The 20,425-nt window shown below is 33.6% G+C and overlaps 1 protein-coding gene across 2 annotated transcripts in view; it reads right to left on the reverse strand.

Moving 5' to 3' along the window:
* The window catches only part of LOC118198763 (STE20-like serine/threonine-protein kinase), a 249,198-nt gene that overhangs the window by 113,242 nt on the left and 115,531 nt on the right, over positions 1 to 20,425 (reverse strand). For both annotated transcript variants that reach the window (XM_085808321.1, XM_085808323.1), the window contains exon 11: positions 13,112 to 13,622. In XM_085808321.1, the coding sequence (XP_085664447.1) occupies positions 13,112 to 13,622 (511 nt within the window). The remainder of the gene's footprint in view (positions 1 to 13,111; positions 13,623 to 20,425) is intronic.

Genomic DNA, 20,425 nt, shown 5'->3' on the forward strand with positions numbered 1-20,425 from the left:
GTTTTAAAGCCAATCCCATTGTAGCTCAGCAAATCATGGGTGATTTACCCAAGGAAAGAATCACAGCTAATCTTACATTCAATTGTACTGGAGTTGACCTCTGTGGCCCATTCTTAATTAAGTACAAAAACCAGAGAAAAGGTACATATCAAAAAGTTTATGTGTGTATATTCATTTGTATGGTTACTAAGGCCATTCGTTTAGAGCTTATAACAGACCTAACATCTGAAGCATTAATAGCTACCTTGAAACGTTTCTTTGCAGGAAGAGGTAAACGTTTAACACTATTTAGTGATAACGCTACGAATTTTGTAGGTGCAAATGCAGAATTAAAGAGGTTAAACAAACTAGTGAACGAACAAGATGAGCTTTTAGCTGGTTATTTGAGTTCTGAGTATATCGAATGGAAATTTTTTCCTCCCAGAGCACCCAATTTTGGAGGCCTTTGGGAGGCTGGAGTTAAATCTTTTAAGTACCATTTCAAACGTGTCGTAGGTAATGCAAAATTGACATTTGAACAATTTTAACAATTATGATTCAGATTGAAGGAATTTTAAATTCCCGACCATTGACACCCTTGTCTTCGGACATTGATGATTTAGAGATTCTAACACCTGGGCATTTTTTAATTGGTAGAGCAATTAATTCGATGCCTGAGCCAGATATCACGGAAGTTAACATTAACAGGTTAAAATTGTGGCAACAGATCACAAGATTAGTACAAATTATCTGGAAAAAATGGAACTCCAATTATTTAAGTCATTTACAAAATCGATCTAAATGGCAAAGTTCTAAAAACAATATACAAGTTGGAGACATGGTCTTAATTAAAGATAATTTGCCTTGTTGTAATTGGGCGGTTGGTCGTATAATAGAAGTATTTTATGGTAAAGATGGAAAGGTTCGCGTGTGTAATGTAAAAACTCAAACTGGAACTTTCAAACGACCAATTACCAAATTATGTGTCTTACCAATACAAAAATGAGTATTGTCCTTATAGTTATTGTACAGTATTGAATGTGTTTCACATAAAATGTCATTATGTAACTGAAATGTTATATTGTATTGCTTTGAGTTGTACGCTAATGTATATGGTAAATGTCTAATTATAATAATGATTTTATGTAATAGTACTTATTCAAAATTGTTTATGATATACTTGTTTAATTTTTATGCTATATCTTAATTACAATAGTTGAATGCTAAGCATTGCAATGCGGGGCGGCATGTTCGCGCCTACGCATCTGTAATTTAATCCACGCATGCGCATCTGTAATGTGATGATCAGACGAGTTTGAGAATTCCCATCGACGGTGTAAGAGGGCTGGTCACAGCTATGAGTTAATGAGTGATTGTAATTAATTATGAGATTTAATAAAGAATCGAACCAGCGAATTTATTTAGTGTGTGTTATTTGGGACGAGACCCAAACAAGAATAATGATAAAGACAATTCTCTCACACTTCATGTGAGACTAAAATACCATAGCAATATCAAAGTTTTGCCAAACATGCATTCATCATTTTTCTCAGAATATTTAATGCTTCAACTAATCGTCAGGTTTATTATCATATTTATCTGTATCTTAGTCTTGTCATTAACAGCTGAAGGTTGAACACTATAAGCTCTATTTTCAAGGCTGAAATTTCCATCTCTAGACAGCTTTGAATTCACCTATGTTCTCATCTCCGTAAATGTCACATATACGCTAGCATGGTCTGTGCTCTATGGCATATTCTCTGCATTTTTGTACAGGCACAACACAATGTGTCAAAAATGCAGCCTTCAATCAATTGTCTAATACACAATAACATATTCAAAAAATGCAGCTTTGACTGAACATTGATCACAAATAGTCAAATATTTGGTCTTCAAAGCCACCAATTTTCCATTAGTTGCATAGCACAAGTTTTCATAAAGGATATGTCACCATATATATCCATGTTCAAAACTTTATAGGCAAGCCAATATTATATTATTAATAAATTTAGTTAAAAATAGTACATTTATTTAAATATGTAGTAAAATATAGCAATTATAATGAAAATAAAAAATGCAGGAAAACACCTGAATTTCACAAACGTCTGCACGGAAATTTATGTTACAATAAAATCATGTCTCAAAGCAGAGACACATCAATAATCCAGATTCCTAGCAACAGAAACAAACTTTTAAATAAAAAAATTTAACATTTAAACAACTTGAAAACTAAAGCACTTTTAAGAGGGTATTCCAAAGCAACAAATATCCAGCCCTTTCTACAGAATTTACATCCACTGAATGTATTGGTTAATCAAGCAATCTAATCAAAATTTAAAATGCTTAAATTAACAATGTCCCCTACAAAACAGTTTGGCACTTACGTACTTTCACAGCCATCTTGGTAGAAGTAGCCAAATTTTCAGAAAGTGCCAAACTCTGACAGCCATGTGCATAATCCAGGGTTTGTACACATTTCTGCATACGGAAATTAAGTACTTTTAAGGTGCATAATTGAAAAAAATTAGGGACCCATGAGCAAACGGGAACTGAATAAATTCAATTAAAAATATTATCTATGCCTGAATTTCACTTTTGTAATACCATCCTAAAAATAAAATAAATCCCTAAGTAGTATGCATTATTACTAAACATGAGTTAATTAACATAATTATTAAAATGTTTGAGAATAAAATAAACTTTATGCAATTAATCAAGTAGCATTAAATATTTTACACTTATAATAGTTGGACATATTTCAACAAAGATAACTGACATTTACGTATTACTAACAGTTCGCTTTATGTTGATTTTTTTATGTCTCATTTTGTCACATACTTGGTCAGTCTAGAGATTTAGTAAATAGCAGCTAGATTTTGTGTCAAATGGCATAAGTTAAAATAAGATGTAAGATCATAATCAGCATGATTCATAACAAAAGACTGAATGTTGTCACCGCTGCTGCTTGTCTAGAGAGAGACCTGCTGATTCGAACAAACCTGAAAGACCTGATGTAGGCCCGGTTGGCAAGTGTTCACAGTCAGGCTCTTTTTGATGCAGTTAGTGTCGTAGCTTCATGTAGAGTTCTAGAGGTTGTAACCCAGTTAATATACTTTAAGGTTCCAATAAGCCATTAAAGCACCAGAGGTGATAAGTTGTTTTGTATTATTTTAAGTCTCACTAGATGCAAGGAATAAGTTTTACTTGAATTTTTACATTTTTGCATTTTATCTTGTGACCACAGTGAGTATTAATGAAAGACAATAACTCGCTTTAATATGTAGATATAGTTTTTAAGGGTAAACAGTTTTCAATATAATTCAATTAGGTAGTTTAAAAACCTTAGTCATTATGGATTTACATGGCCACTATTAAATTTTAATTTGTTTAAAAAAGCCCTATTAAAGTCAAAAATCTAATAAAATTTCACAGTTTAAAATACATGCAGTTTAAGACATTGATTCTTAAACGATATTAAGATAATTACACATTAAAAGCTACAAAACATTTATGTTTTGTAACAACAACACTCAATAAAATATTTATCCGTCATTTTAATTTGAAACCTTCCCAGACATTCTGGCTAGTTTATATCGATTTCCTTCTCTTTAAGTATCTTTTCCAATAATTAGAGATTTGTCTCAATATGCAAACCAATGCGCTTGCTAGTTTCTGCATACTTTGTCTCCTAACTTGTCAACCTCTCCACAATGTACCTATGAGGATTTACTTGATCTGGTAAAAGTTAAATAGTCCAAAACCCCGACAGACGTGAAGCATATTATCGCTATGTCTGAAAGTAACTAAAATATCAGACAAAGGTTTAAATAAGTCTCTTATTTAAAAAGAGCTTAAAACATAAAGGCATGTTCTGATGCTAACAAAATCAATTACAGTTCACGGTGACGTAATTAAACAAGAACAGTCAAATTCAAACTAAAAATGTGGATTAGCGGTCAAAGATTATACAGTTTTAATTTAATCTGGCTCAGTAACTATGAGGAAATGGAAATGGGAAATTATACTAAAGGCTGAAATCATAAATAATTGGGTAATTTACATAGTAATAATTGCAGCACATATCTTTGAAAAAAAATTTTCTTTATATATTTAGTTTCTATCTTCAACACGTTTCCTTTTCATTTTAGAATTTTTGGATTTAATTAAGGATTTCTGTTATTCAAATAAACATTACATGCATTTAGAATGTAGAAAAAAGCGACTAATTTTATTTCTTTAGTAATATAAATATTGAGTGAGTGAGTGAGTTTTTTGGCACAAAAACCAATGATGATTATGATGCGCCAAACAAATGGTGGGATGACCTAATTTAGAAATGAAAAACATATTAATAAAATTGTTAAAAAGCTACATGTACCAAATTCAGTGGATGGAGTCATATAAATAACCTGGTAAAAGCACACATTAAAATACAAAACAATCTGCTGAACAGATTACATTAAATAATAAAAGCCAGTCTCTTTCAAATAATAAAATTAATTACAACTGACCTCTCTTCCGATTAAACGGTCGAGAGGTAAGTCACAGCTATTAAAATATTTCTGACGAAGACTGTTAAAACAGGGACACTCAATTAAAATATGACGAACAGATAGACAAACATTACAATATGAACAAACAGGTTCATTCTCAGCTTTTAAAAGGTAGTTGTGTGTCACTCTAGTGTGACCAATTCTGAGGCGAGTCAAAAGAACTTCCTCCTTACGATTTCTAGTTAATTCCCAATGCTCAATTCTAGGCTTTACATGTCTTAACTTGTTTTGAAGCTGAACATCCCAAAGTTGCTGCCATTTTTTTTCGGATCTTCTCTTTGCCTACACAACAGATGTCTCCAAAAGGGATGAGGCAACTGGACAGATCAATAGCACATTTCGCTGTGATATCTGCCAGCTCATTCCCTTTTATTCCCACATGGCCGAGAACCCAGCAGTACAGGATACCATATCCACGACTCATTAAGTTTATATGTAACTTTAGAATATCCACTATGACTGGATTTTGAGCATGGGAAAAAGCTTCTAAGGATTTAAGCGCACTACAAGAGTCTGTATAAACTATAAACTTTTTGTGGCAGAGCCTTGAGATGTACAAAAGACTATAATATATCGCAGTTAGTTCGGATGTTAAGACAGAGAAAGCATGGTTCAAGCGTCTGCCCTCCATGTGAACTTCAATTACAAATGCTATTCTGACATGATCTTTTGACTTTGAACCATCTGTATAGACTGGAAGATAACTGCTATGTTTGTGCCTGTGCTCAGCGAAGAGTTGTCTGTAAATGATCTCGTTAGTGCTTGCCTTCGCATGATGCTTAAAAACATTAAGAAGCTGAATCCGTACATTTTCCCAAGGTGGGATTTCAAAATTCTGTACTGCTTGGGGGTGCATATCATAGAGAGGAAAAGTTCCTCAATGACAGGGCGAACTCTTAAAAGAAAGGTAGGAACACAGGATGGACGTGTTTCAAATAATGTGTTACACACATTATCAAGTAAGCACAGCTTATTGGGATGTTCAGGTTGGGATAGAATATGAAAATATTGCAAAAAGGACAATTGACCACGCCTCAGATAAAGTGATGATTCGTTATTGTCAACATACAGACTCTGCACAGGAGAAGTCCTGAAAGCTCCTAAACAAATCCGCAGAGCTTGATGGTGAACAGGATCTAGTTTTAACAAAACTGATAACCGAGCGGATCCATAAACAACTGAGCCATAGTCCAGTCTGGAGCAAACAAGCGCTCTGTAAACACGAAGCATAGAGCAACGCCCTGCACCCCAGGAGGTGTTCGCCAACACTTTTAAAATATTTAGTGTTTTTAAACACTTCTTTCTCAGGTTTAAAACATGAGAAAGGAAAGTCAATTTCTGGTCAAACATCACTCTAAAAATTTTACTTCGGGCGGAACTGGAATATTTGTACCATTTAGATATAACTCAGGTTCAGGATGGAGACCTCGCTTCCTACAAAAGTGCACGCACACAGTTTTCTGTTTCGAAAAAGTAAATCCCTGTTTGTCTGACCATTCTTGGATCTTATTCAGAGCCATCTGCAATTGCCTATGTATCTCATGTCTGCCCCTCGACAGCTAATCTGTAAATCATCTACATATAGTGATCCCAAGATGGTGGGAGGAAGTTCTTTTAATACAGAATTTATTTTTAAACTTAACAGCGTTACACTAAGCACACAGCCTTGAGGCACACTCTCTTCCTGTTGAAAAACATCCGAAAAAACAGAGCCAATCCTTACTTGAAAAGTTCTAGTGTTCAAGAAATTCTGAATGAAAATTGGTAGGTTGCCGCGCAAGCCACTCTCGTGAAGATCGCGAAGTATACCGTATCTCCATGCCTTATCATAAGCTTTCTCAATGTCGAAGAATACCGAGACAAGGTGGTTTCTTCTTACAAATGCTTTTCGAATGGATGTCTCTAAGAGGAGCATGTTATCTACGGTTGTTCTCCCCTTTCAAAAACCGCTTTGATAAGGCGATATAATATTATTTTTTCCAAGAAGTAGACTAGGCGGCTGTTTACCATCTTTTCAAACAGTTTGCATACACAACTGGTAAGGGCAATTGGCCGATAGTTGGAGGGATTTCTTGGGTCTTTCCCTGGCTTAGCAATAGGAATTACAATAGCTTTCCTCCATGCACTGAGGAAAATATGCTCCTTCCACACTCTATTGTAAAGAGTGAGAAAGGCATTCAGTGACTTATAGGACAGATGCTTTAGCATTTCGTAATTTATGCCATCAAAACCCGGAGAAGACCTTAAGTGTCTGCAATAAAGCTCTCTTTAATTCCAGTATAGTAAATGCTCTATTGTAAGGCTCAGATGTGGTAGAGTTGAATGCGATGGGATTTATTTCAGAGTGCTGCTTGATAGAGAGATATGCAGGTGAATAGTTTCTGCTGGAAGAAACGGCAGCAAATGTCTCACCAATAGTATTTCCAATTTCTTCTATGGAGCTAATCACTCGGCCATCTTTTTCCAAAAAGGAAAGTGAGTGGTCTTTATATATTCCGCATGCTTTTCGAACTCTTTCCCAAACCCGCTTACTAGGCGTAGAGGATGTTATTGATGACACATATGAAATCCAAGAATTCCTTTGGCTCTGCCTTCTTACTTTTCGTGCATTTGCTTTGGCTCTTTTAAAGGCTATGAGGTTTCGCAGAGTAGGATATCTACGAAAAATACCCCATGCTTTTTTCTGTTTTTTCAGTGCTTCATGACAGTCGCGATTCCACCACGGTTTCGAATATTTTAGTACTTTTCCTGATGTTCTAGGAATCGAAAGCATAGCTGCCTGAATAATAGTATTAGTAACAGCTTTAACAGCGTCATCGATATGCACATCTTCTTCCATTTCCTCTGTGAGCTCTGCGGAGGAAGAGAAGAGTTCTCAGTCTGCCCTGTCCAGTATAAACCGAGGGAGTCTCGACATGGGGTTTGCTCCTCTTCATGCAAGACATACAAAAATGGGATAATGATCGCTGTTGTACAGGTCATTTCCGACACTAAAAGTGCAAAATGGCAACAGAGATGGTGAACAGATGGCAAGGTCGAGAGCGTGGAATGTCATTGAAGGCTCATGGAAGTACGTATCCTGCTCATTATTAGGAGAAAAAGGCTCTGCTCAATTTGTCTTCCTCGGCAATTTGTATCTTTACTACCCCAGAGTGGACTATGGCCGTTAAAATCTCCTATTGTGATAAAAGGCTCAGGCAGCTGCTCTATTAGATTATTTAAATCTTGCTGATAAATGTGCTCATTTGGAGGCAAATACAAAGAAACAAATGAAACAACAAAATCAAGATTTATTTGAGTAGCGACAACTTGGAGGGATGTCGTCAAAGAAAGTACATTTGAGGGATAATCCAGTGAGAAGAGGAGACCTACATCTCCACTGGCACGCTCACCTGCAAGGTTATCCTTTCTGACGAAAGAAAATTTTCGAAGTTTTGCATGTTGTTCTGGTTTCAGATTTGTTTTCTGCATAGCTAAGCACACAGGATGATACGCATTTATTATAGATTTGATGCCAAGCAAATTTCGGTGGAAACCGCGACAGTTCCATGGCTTGAGGGTCGCCATTATGAATGGTTTTTGTTCTTTCTGCGCTCTTGTTTGGTTTTTCGTGGAAGTAGATGCTTGGGAACTTTCAGACCCTCTTCTACTTCCATACTGTCTGAATCTGCGGATTCAGACACCATTCCATCAAGACAGCTATTGCTGGAACTTCTATTTTTATTTGATACTTTTTGTGTGGTAGTTTTGGGTTTGCTGTGAATTAATATTTCCTTTATTTTGTACTGTATGGGTTGGGTTTTCTTTCTTCCTGTTGTTTGTAGTCTGTTGAGTTTTGTTTGGTGGAGTCTGCATACTAACTGAAGTTTGGGTGGCTACTGTACGAGATCTTTTAACAGCTTTGGCATAAGATGTATTTGGTCTTAGCTGTGTGCTTTGGACTAATCTTCTGGCTTCGTCATATGAGATGTTCCTCATAACCTTTGCAGTCTGCACTTCTTTTTCCAATTTCCATTTTGGGCACAGGCGTGAAAATGCTGGGTGCTCACCCTTGCAATTTATACAATGAGGTGCAGCGGTACAATTTTCAGAATCGTGGCCAATGTTTGAGCATCGGGCGCATGTGAGGCTGCCACAACAAGACGTCTTAGAATTGCCGAAACGCTGGCATTGGAAGCATCGCATAGGGTTTGGAATATAAGGTCTTACAGGAAGATTCAGATATCCGGCTTTAATATTCTTAGGCAGATCAGGCGTGTTGAAGGTCAGGATCACGTGTTTCGTGTCAATCAACTGGCCTTCCTTTCGCACCTTGATCCACCTAGCACCACAGACATTTTGGTCAGCTAACTCCGAGACGAACTCTTCTCCTGAGACACACAGAAGGTCAATCTCCGAGATTACACCTCTACAGTAATTGTTTTGTGCACTGACACAGTTATAGATATTTCTCCAAGTTTGGTTTGTCGGGATAGAGAAGCAGACTGGGTGGCCGATATGGTATCAATAAGCAGGTCTCCTGATCGGAGACGCTTTATGTTCCTTGGCTCACCTATACATGAATGTATATATTTGCTTACGAGAAAAGGAGACATCTTTTGCAGTTCACCAGAAGGACTAGAGACAACGAGGAAGCGAGGATTTTCAGTGTTTTCGCTGGCATTTGCATTGGTACGAATCTTCTTGTTAATGGATTTGTCAATAATCTCAGTATCTTTGACATTTGTTTCAGTATGGATCTTCTTGTTAATAGATTTGTCAACAATGTCAATTTCTTGGTTCGTTTCATTTGACTCGGGTTTTTTAAGTATAAATAAAGAAGCCATGATTGAAAGAGAAAAAATTCGGGTCCGACGGCCCCGCCCACCACGGAGCCCAACAAGGGAACACAGGTTCCTGTGTTAGGGCTAGCCGGACCTATACGCAAACTGAAGCCCCACAGTCAGCTTTCCCGAAAGCAGGTACTCCCGAGAGCTTGACCCCAAGCCACTGACACAAGGACTAGTGACCAGCCGATTGACACACGTGAGGACGACTAAGGTACCTCCCGTTTAGCTGAAGCAGAGTGTTGGGGACAGTACCTCGCCCCTCAACTACCAGGACCCTCCTTTCCAGCGACACGGGTCTCCACGCACGGCAAACACATGGGCAGTTTTCTCGCCACTCGAAAACTAGAGACAAGAGCTGCTCCAGTCTCTCGTGACGAGCCCCAAACTCCGTAGAGAGAAACCACAAGGGAGAAGGGAAGGGGAAAAGTTCCAGCCAAGAGGAGAGGAGACGGAAAAGAGGATAGATCACTGGGGCTCCAGGATCGTGACACCCGTCTCACCAAGAAGATGATCCCCTGAAGGGCTAGTGTACCTCGGGATTGCCACACCCGTACTCACAAAAGTGAGCCCCCTGAGGGCTATAAATATTGAAAAGAAATATGAAATATATATGGTAAAAGCCAGTCACAGAGCTGATGTGGCAGAATTTTTAGAATTGAATGACACACTGAACAAAAAAATCTATAAATAGCAAAAGTTTTAGAATTTAGAGCTGCATTGGAAGCATTTAGAAATGCTCTAGGAAACAGAATTTAGGATCCACAGAGATTGCATCAAGTGGGAAAATGCCTAGTGCCATCTATGTGTATGGTGCATTAAGACATATTAGATTAATCTTTTAAATTGCAAGTTATTTGTTTATAAATTAATTTTATTTGTTTATAAATTAAAAAAATCCCTTTCTATAATGCCTGCCCATGTAATAAGATTAGAAGCATTTTTGATATTTTCTATGCTTTAGTTTAGTGAAAGTTAGAGAAAATAAAGAGAAGATAAACATGTTAAGATTCTAGTGTCAGAAGTAAAACATTCAAATATGTTTTCATTGTTCTTCCAGGCGTTCTTCAAAAAGTAAGAAATTCATTGCAGACTTTCTGTAAAATACATCCATTACGTGTTGATACCATGGAGATATTTTTCATTTTGTCACATATTTCTCGAATCTTCTAGAATCATGGCTATATAAATCTTGCCTTCAAATCCTTCTACACTTTCCAAGCTGCAAAGTCAAAAATCCTAAAAAATTATTCCTACCAATTCTGTAACAGCAAAAGGCAAAAAATAGTTTGGAAAAAAAAGGCAGGGAAAAAGTGTAAAATTAATTTTATAGAGAAAACTGATGCATATTTGGAAAATTCTAACTACTCTGAGACAATCACATCGGAAAAACTCTTACTATGAAAAAATTTAAAAAAAAGACATTTTTAATTAATTATATAGCTAATTTTGTTTTTTCTAAGAGCTGTTTTGTAAACTGTGTTTTATAGCATTACACCTTGTTTATTTTTCAGATTCAAAATATTGTATAATAAGTTGCCAAAATAAAACTTTATAATATGACAGAAAAAAAATAATAAAAATGTTTTATTTTAATGTTTTTTTAAATATAATTTCAATATATTACCATTATTTTAATAAATTTATCAATGTTGCGATGTTCTAAAAAAATTCATTCAAAAAAAAATTCGAAAAATTCTCAGATCTCGGAATTTAAAAATTTTCTATAGAAACTGATCTTAAAATCGCCAAATTTAGAACCGTTTAGTAAAGGAATTCACATTCCCAAAAGCGAAATGTTGTTTAAGGGCTCTTTATTAGAAAAATTAATTTCGCTATGCTTATGTTTCACTTCTTGCTTAGAACCTCGAGTATCCCATCATTTATATTAGAAATAGAAACAAATCATAACCCATAAACCCACTCAAAAGATAACCATATACGTCAGTGAATCACCAAAAATATTCCTCCAAAATACTAATTCACACTCAAACTGGCAGTCGTAACAAGAAAAAGAAATTTCAGATGATTAAAATTAAGGACCTTCTGCTGATTAAGGACTTTTAAGGACCGAAAATCGATTCCAAAAAAATCTAAGGACTTTTAACCACTTACGCTAAAAAGACGCTTTCGTGTCAAACCACGAGCGACGTGAACACCACGTCGATAGGCATTTATTGCAAAAATGAAAATAACGTAGTGCACACGTCGTCTAACAACGAGATTGTTTATTTCTCGAGTTACAGCTCTGCATTCCACTCGCAGACGCGGAGCAACGTAAATGAGACACTTTATCGCTTGTTATATTGTAGCGCACGGCACCGCAACTGTGAAGTTTAGTCGTACCGCAAGTGGTTAAGGACTCTTAAGAACCGCACAAACCCTGATAACCATCCTTTTGGCAACCATGCTCATAAGAATCATTTCTGTCAAGCAACACAGCTATTTTCGTATGCATTCTATTTTGTTGTATGCCAAGTTCTAACAGTTTTTATACACAAACCATGAATTTTTTGGGTTAAACTTAGTTTTAAAATGAAAGCTTGTACAATTCACCAGTAATGGAAGAAACTATGGTCAAATTTTGGCAGTAATACAAAATTTTCTAAAGGGAACAACGATGAAATGCATTTTCTAGTCAGCCATAATAATACATAAAGAATAATTTATAATACATAAATTATTCTTTATGTATTATTATGGCTGACTAGAAAATTATGCTGAAATTGTAGCTGACTAGAAACTGTTGCTGAAATTTGCATGAAGCTCAGACTCCGCAATTGTCTGATGTTTTCTAAATTGCTAAAGTATGTTTTCTTTTCTTTTGTTGATGCTGTTTACCAAACTTCCTATAAATATCAATAGTTTAGGAATCTTTCTAAAAAAGAAGCTGCAAAAACTACCAACTTGCACATGCTAAATAACTTTTAAATTTTCATCAGTTAAAACTTGCTAAATTGTGTCAAGACAACAGTACATACATTTTTATAGAAGCACATACTGTCAATAAAAGCACTACTATAGCAATACTATAAGCAAATTTATAGAATTTTAATAAATTGCTAATTCCATCACAGTATAAAAATGCAAGTTTAATGCATGGCCATTAGAAAGATCATGCATTCAAATTAACTTGAAGGTAAGGTCTTACAACATGAAAATATATTATGTTAAATAATCTATTTTCTGAAATGTAAAAAAAAAAAATGATTTCTAATATCCTGTTATGTATAAGCATAGAGTTTATTTCTTCTGATACATAACGTCAAGTTTAACAATGATTCTATGTAATAGCTCTTCTAGAACATTTAAGTAATAATTGCAGAATCTCTGAATTCTAACGATTTACACAAATTTGCTAAAACAAGCATACAGTCTAGTCTTCTGATCTGTATCATTTCAGTTAAAAAACAAAAAATTCCACACAAATGCACTTTATGCAACAAAAACTATTTTTGGCATCCGTGAAAATATTACGGATTTCAATTAGAAAATAATTATTTCTAATCATGCATCCCAAGAAAATTAAACTATAGCTAGCGACTATAATTAGAAAGATGAGATTTCTATAAATCATTAAATTCTAAGATCAAAGTTTAATACATAACTTACAATTTATCTACCTCACATGCTTTAGACAAATGTTCTTTAAAATATTAAAAATTTACTACTTGTTTTATTGAAAGATGACAGCTAATAATTCAAAAAGAAATGCACAAACAAAAATAAAGTAACAGCAGCAAATTAACTTACTTTAGTTCATCACTTTCTAATGTAAGCTCCAGCTCTCTGCATGTGGCATTCTTAAATGTACCACAGGGACTTGTTTCAATACTTAACTGATCTTGAGTCGTTATTTCATGATGTTTAGCATCATCAACCTGATCTTGAGTCATTATTTCATGATGTTTAGCATTATCAACTTGATCTTGAGTCGTCATTTCATGATGTTTAGCATCATCAACCTTTTCTTCAATGTCAGTAGTTTCCACTGAAAGTTCATCTGTACTAGCAGATTTGTCACAAATTTTCTCTATATTCATACTCTGATCAGATATCTGTACTAGAGTTACAGATTTTTCAATATTCTCTGTAAAATTTTCAGAAATTTCTCTCATATTCAGAGGTGTCATAGATATTTCTCCAAGCTCGCAAACATCTGTATGTACTTGCTTCACATTAGCAAGTTCTTTACTCTCTGTACAACTTATATCTGTAGCAAGTTGTTCTTTTTCAACATCTTGTATGCAACTGGGTTCTGCACCTGAAATTTGTAAACAGCTTTCTTCAGAAAAAAGATATTGTTAAGCTATGAAAATATAAACCATGCAGTAATGCTGAAAACCTTATGCTATAGAATATGAAGTCATAAATTATGAAATATCAGATGCTTGAAGCTTTACACATATACATCCCATATTTAATGAAACATTCAAAATGTATAACTGATTTTATCATATAAGCTAATGACACAGACTTTTATGACAAAACTAAATAAGGAAAAAGTCACAATACTTAGAACATTTTTGCAAATTTATTAATAAAAAATATTTGATTCATTTTAAAACGTTGAATGTAAAAAATAAGCAATTTTAAAACTATAGAAGATAGTTACAGTAAAACTAAGCTTACAGTTTTTATTTACTCATAGCATTCGGTTTTGGGAAAGACATCTAAAAAAATATAGGATTCTAAAATGTCAGATGCTTATTATTAAATATAAAAATATCAAAAAATTTGACTAACTGGCATAATATAAAAAAAGAAATTGAAACTTCTACATTAAAATCTAAAAAAAATTGCCATAAATTATATACACTGAAAATTATACCGTAATGCAGCTCAAAGGAAAACTGCAATGCATAATCCCACTTTTTTCTCACAAAATGTTAAGTAAAAACTAGTTTAAACAAAATGTTTCATGAGAACAATATAAATATACAGTCAAAAGTCATTAATTCGGACACCCATAATATGGAATGATCTATAAACCGGACCTACAAGTTAAAACTTTCTGCGCATGCGCCGCGTTGACACATGCCACATGCGCATAGGCGTTTACGCGTGCGCGTAAGACCTTTATGACTGCGCATATGCGTGTGCGCAAGCGCAGAATACGTTTTCGCGTGCGCGTTTTATGTATAAGCTAAAATTATCTAATTATCTATTTCAGTTAATGTTGATGATTACGTTGTTCCTTAATCTTCAAATTGGATCCGCCTTATTATTTTTTGCAGACTGTAAGAGCAATTTTATAAAAGTAAACTTGAACTTTCGATTACGTCAAATAGAATTTCCGATGCTGGAGCTCCCAAAGGATCTACAAAACGAAAGTATGTTTCGATGTCCATCAAACAAAAAGTGGAATTGCTGCAAAAAATGGATAAAGACATGAAGAAGGTGACAGGTTAGTGAAAACGAAAAAATTTCGACTGACAAGTTAGTCGGTATTCTCAGCACAGTAATTACAGGGCTTGAACAGCGGAACTTTGTAACTGAAGAAGAAATTATGTCTGTTTATAGATTTAAAGAGAAAGTATTATCACATAAAACGAAGCAACTTAACTTACATTGAAAGAAATGTTTAATAAAGTAAACAAATAAATATTAAGCTTTCTTTATGTAAATTTTGATACCCTTTAGATCATAACTGTTCTTTATTTCATAAATTACAGTTTCATATTTTTAATTTTAGAATTTCTGCATGCCATCTTACGAGATTTAAACTGATGATTTATAATCCGGAAAATTCGATAATTCGGAATCGCCGAAGTCCCGACGAGTCCGGATTAACGACTTTTGACTGTATAGCCATTTAGAACTGGACTGACTTTAAATGATTGTCATCTGTTACCATGGTATACCAGGTACACTGCTAAAAAAAAAAAAAAAAGGACAGTTCTATATCTTCCGTTCTACTGGGCCGATTGACAAAATTCAAATTGCGTTCTTGTCTCGAATGTCTCGAAAGCGTGACTTAGGATATATATTAGATTTATATATAGCACTATTCTAACTTAGGTATTTTGACACAAAATCGGACTTTTTCTGAAATAACATACCAATTTTTTTACATATTTCGATTCTACTACTCAAATTACGCCTAAATATGAAATTTTGTAAAATTTGGAGCAACATTTATGGAGAAATTCACAAATTTATGTTGGCACTTTTTTTTTCAGTTTGCGCCAAGAATAGTTCACTTGGCGAACTTCTTAATATATGGCAACCTAGTTTCCTTTCCCGTAAGAGGGAAAAAAGTCACCATCATTCCTTTTTTCCAAATAATAGTCTTTATATTATATTTTTAATTATAACTGTTATTATTTTAAGTAATTTTTTCTTTTTCTAGTTTCCTTTTAATTAAGTCACATGTTTTTTTTTCGAATAACCGTTTTAAAAATTTCTATTTACCTATTCGAACTGCGTAAATAAAAGTGCAGCATTTATATTTTTTCAAATAGTCTTCTTTATATATATTTTTGTCATAGGTATTATTTTAGGTAGTTTTTAAATTTTTATATTTTTAATTGTTTGTGTTGCTTTGTCTCTTCAGATAATTGTTTTAAAATTTTCTATTTATTCCTTCGAACTGAGCGTTTTAAATATACAGTCAAAAGTCGTTAATCCGGACTCATCAGGACTTCAGCGATTCTGGATTATTGATTTTTCCGGATTATAGATCATCAGTTTAAATCTGGTAAGATGGCATGCAGAAATTACAAAATTAAAAATATGAAACCGTAATTTATGAAATAAAGAACAATTATGATCTAAAGGGTATCAAAGTTTACAAAAAGAAAAAGCTTAATATTTATTTGTTTACTTTATTAAACATTTCTTTCAATGTAAGTTGTTTAAGTTGCTTCATTTCATGTGACAATACTTTCTCTTTAATTCTATTAAACAGACATAATTTGTTATTTAGTTACAAAGTTCCACTGTTCAAGTCCTATAACTGCTGTGTCGAGAATACCGACTAATTTGTCAATCGAAATGTTTTCGTTTTCAATAACCTCTCTGTCACTCTCTTCACTATCGGAAGCAAATTATAATAACGAGGAACTTGATTTAAATCATATCAAAGACGGAGTACATCGAGATGAAATACTACATTTAGTAAGGAATTATAAGCCAAATAAAATAAAAACATCTACCCTGAAGATAAGGATAGTGCTGACAGATCAACTTCCAATTCATTGCGTGCCGCGGCGTTCTTTATATATATTTTTGTCATAGGTATTATTTTAGGTAGTTTTTAAATTTTTATATTTTTAATTGTTTGTGTTGTGCTTTGTCTCTTCAGATAATTGTTTTAAAATTTTCTATTTATTCCTTCAAACTGAGCGTTTTAAATATACAGTCAAAAGTCGTTAATGCAATGGAACTACATAGATAACATGAGGGATTTCTTTGGCCCAAATCGATTAAAAGCGTTTTGAATCAGTATCTTCATGTTTTAGGGCCGAATTCAGGCTTCGAAAATTACATATTAGCGATCTGTAAGAAAACGATCTCCAGATTGTACGCACTTGTGCGAGTGATTTGCGATCTCAGATTTTCTAATCGCTAATTCGTGGTTTTCACGGACGAATTTCTCCCTTACACGGATAGCCCACTCGCCTTTTATCAAATTTAACGCCCTTAAATGGTAATTTGCTTACTTCAAAGTTTCTTAAGGGTATACAACATATTAAACCCGTGTAACAAAAGGTTAAGTTAGATTCCGACCCATATTTCGTTTAACAATATTGCTTACAACCCCATTTCATCCCTGGTGGTGAGTTTTCAAACTTCCGTTTTTTCGCGGAAAATAAATTCCCATGACCTCCTTTACACGATTACCAAATTTGATAACATTTGATCCAGTAGTTTTCCTTTTATGACCATTTCAATGTAGAACTTTAATTATAACCACTCTGAATATAATTAAATTTTAATTTGAAGCTATGCGTTATATGTATAGCATGCGTAAATTTTCCGCTTTTATGGAAAAATAAAGAATCGAAGCAAATATACTTAGGATAATGGACCAAAACTGAAAAAATTTTCCCCTCCCTCCGAAAATCAAATATTGAAACTTCGATCTTGAATTTATTGGGTTATCGAAATATTTAATTTGACTTATCTTCTAAGTCTTAGTTCTGACAACAATTCCGTCCAAAATTCCAAATTACTTAAGTTGAAGTAAAAGATTTAGTATATATTCACTGTATGTTAATAAAGTAATCAGAGTGTAATAAAAATAGATTATAGAATTTATGCTGATGCAACTTTTTGTCTGACTGCACAACATGTAATGGAAGAGAAGGCTTGTAGAAGCAAATATACTTAGGATAATGGACTAAAACTGAAAAAATTTTCCCCTCCCTCCGAAAATCAAATATTGAAACTTCAATCTTGAATTTATTGGGTTATCGAAATATTTAATTTGACTTATCTTCTAAGTCTTAGTTCTGACAACAATTCCGTCCAAAATTCCAAATTACTTAAGTTGAAGTAAAAGATTTAGTATATATTCACTGTATGTTAATAAAGTAATCAGAGTGTAATAAAAATAGATTATAGAATTTATGCTGATGCAACTTTTTGTCTGACTGCACAACATGTGATGGAAGAGAAGGCTTGTAGAGATCTGTTTTTGACATGCCTCTAAAAGTAGATGTAATACTCCTTTTGTCTCTTCAATGTCAAAAAACTTTCCTTTGAGAGGCAACTTTAGTTTTTGGGAAAGAAAAAAAAATCACAAGAAGACAAATTTGAAGAACATGCAGGACGATTGAGTAAGCATGCTTATTTTCGGAACACAAGCGGTTCTCCGACTGGTTATTGAATAATGAAAAGATGCACTGTCATGCAATACAAAACATTTGGAATATGTTTTCTGACTGAAAACGTAAGATTAAAAGTCATCTGCTTAATTCACACCCATTTACAAGTCAACTACTCGGGCAATTGCAGAATCATTTTGATCCTGAGCTTGTAAGACAAACCTAATAGCACTGAATTTAAACACTCCTTTAATCTTCCGAGAACGTTCCTTCTTTAGCTCATATTCCAAGAATATTAAGTTAATACAATTATTGCAAAAGAAATTGAATATTTATTTGCACTACGGCTTGGTAGTTTACTAACGCGTTAACAAAACTTAAATTCTGCTTTTTGTGTCTAAGAGTACAACAATATTCTAAATATTTACAAATAAAATATTAAATTGGAGCCTCATCAATTGCCTAGCATTTGAAGATTGTTAAATACTAATTGTTTGTTGCGAAGTCTAACCCAGGCTACATGGTTGGTTTTCGTAGTTTTCTAGGTTCTCTTTACCAAGGTTCTCTATGAAAGCATCTTAATCAAATAGCTTCCAAGTTCTTTCTATGTTCAAATAACCAACTAACCTAGTTTAAGCTTGATTTCCAAGTGAAGTTACTAGCAAAACCCTAATACTCATTAAAAATCATGTAGCTTGCCAATTGAGAGTAACATGAAAGATACGGCGCCAATAATTGAATTGCTGTTACGGTACGCTGTTTCTAAACTTAGATGGTCATTCTTTAATTAAATAGCCCACCAGCGGCTGAGCGGTAAAGACGCTGAACACTGGTAGTTCAGTCTGAGGTTCGAATACCGCGAACGGGCTGGCTGCATGGGTGTTTCTGTGGTTTTCCCCATGTGTAACGGGTATATGAGTCAGTTTCCCTTAGAACGTCCTCCACGAAGGCATCCCTCCCTTTAGGCAGATAGCCCTCGTGTGCTTTGCCATAATTAAATAATTCAATCCAATCCTTAATTAAATATAATTGATTTGTAACTTCTACTAGAGCTGACGGTAAGAATTGAAGCGTAAATAAATAATATTGTGTGCAATCTTGATTAATATAAAATTTAAAATATTTGCAGAGAAAAATGTTTGCATTCAGACAGAAAGTTTTTTGAAATATTTGCAATTACTTTATAAGAAGGATTTATTAATAACCGTAATAATTACTTATTATATTACTGATGATTAGGATTTAGTTCTTGACAATTACATTCTAGATTAGAATTTTAAGGATATAATGAAAATACGCTACGCATAAAAATACATATTAGGATAAAAAATGAGTTGATTATTTATGTTTAAAAACTTCTTAAATTCATTTAATAAACATCGTATCCTCATTGTTAATTGAATCCAGAATGTTGGGTGTCGTTTATGTAACCATTCTTACTTGTCCACAGAACCTGCTGACGTATTCAGCCATTAAGTAGCTGCAGATCATTTCTACATAACCATTGAACTTCCATTAATTCAGTCTCTAGAGGGTTGTATGTTTAAATCATAATTTGAATAATAATCATAAAATGATTATTCTAAATCATACGTTTCTATAAAAATATACTGTGCTTTAAAAATATGGATGATAGTATCAGCCGCTCTTTCAGCCACTTCATAAGCAACAGTTTGTTTAGAAATAAATTACGCAGTTTATGTCATAAAATATTTTCATAAAATTCAAATAAACATCAAACGAAAATTCTCAGTTTTAGACAATTCGATTTAAACGAAGTTAAAGTAAAGTAGCAGACGATAAAACGCCGAAGGTAAAAATTTACTCTTACAAAAATTTACTCTTATTTTTTTTTTAAAAAAAAAGGAAGAAAGAGGGCAATTAGAAAAAATAGTTAAAAATTTGAATAATATCTTCTATAATTTAAAAAAAAGCTTTTCATATAGTATTAATAAATATTTATTACGCATCATTGAGGGAAAAAATTTCATATAATTAACTCTCCGTAAAATTTTACTTGAAATTTAAGGTTAAAACTAGCTGTGACATCCATAAACCACATTTGGCGGTATTATCGCTAAAAAAAAAAAAGATGCCAAATTTCAAAACGCGAAAATATGTAAATTCGTGTATATCTTAGAAAATTTTGAATAAAAAAGTCTAATTTTTTGCAGATATGCTTAAAAATACACCTACTTTAAGATGATGGTAGAAATTTTATAGGTTATAATTCAAAATTTTTTCGAAAAATTTATAAAAATTATTTAAAAATAGAAATTTTAGAAATAAAACACAA

The sequence above is a fragment of the Stegodyphus dumicola genome, chromosome X1, assembly GCF_044657685.1.
Source record: "Stegodyphus dumicola isolate Sdum_Otavi_A_Nest chromosome X1, ASM4465768v1".
NCBI classification, from domain to species: Eukaryota; Metazoa; Arthropoda; class Arachnida; order Araneae; family Eresidae; genus Stegodyphus; species Stegodyphus dumicola.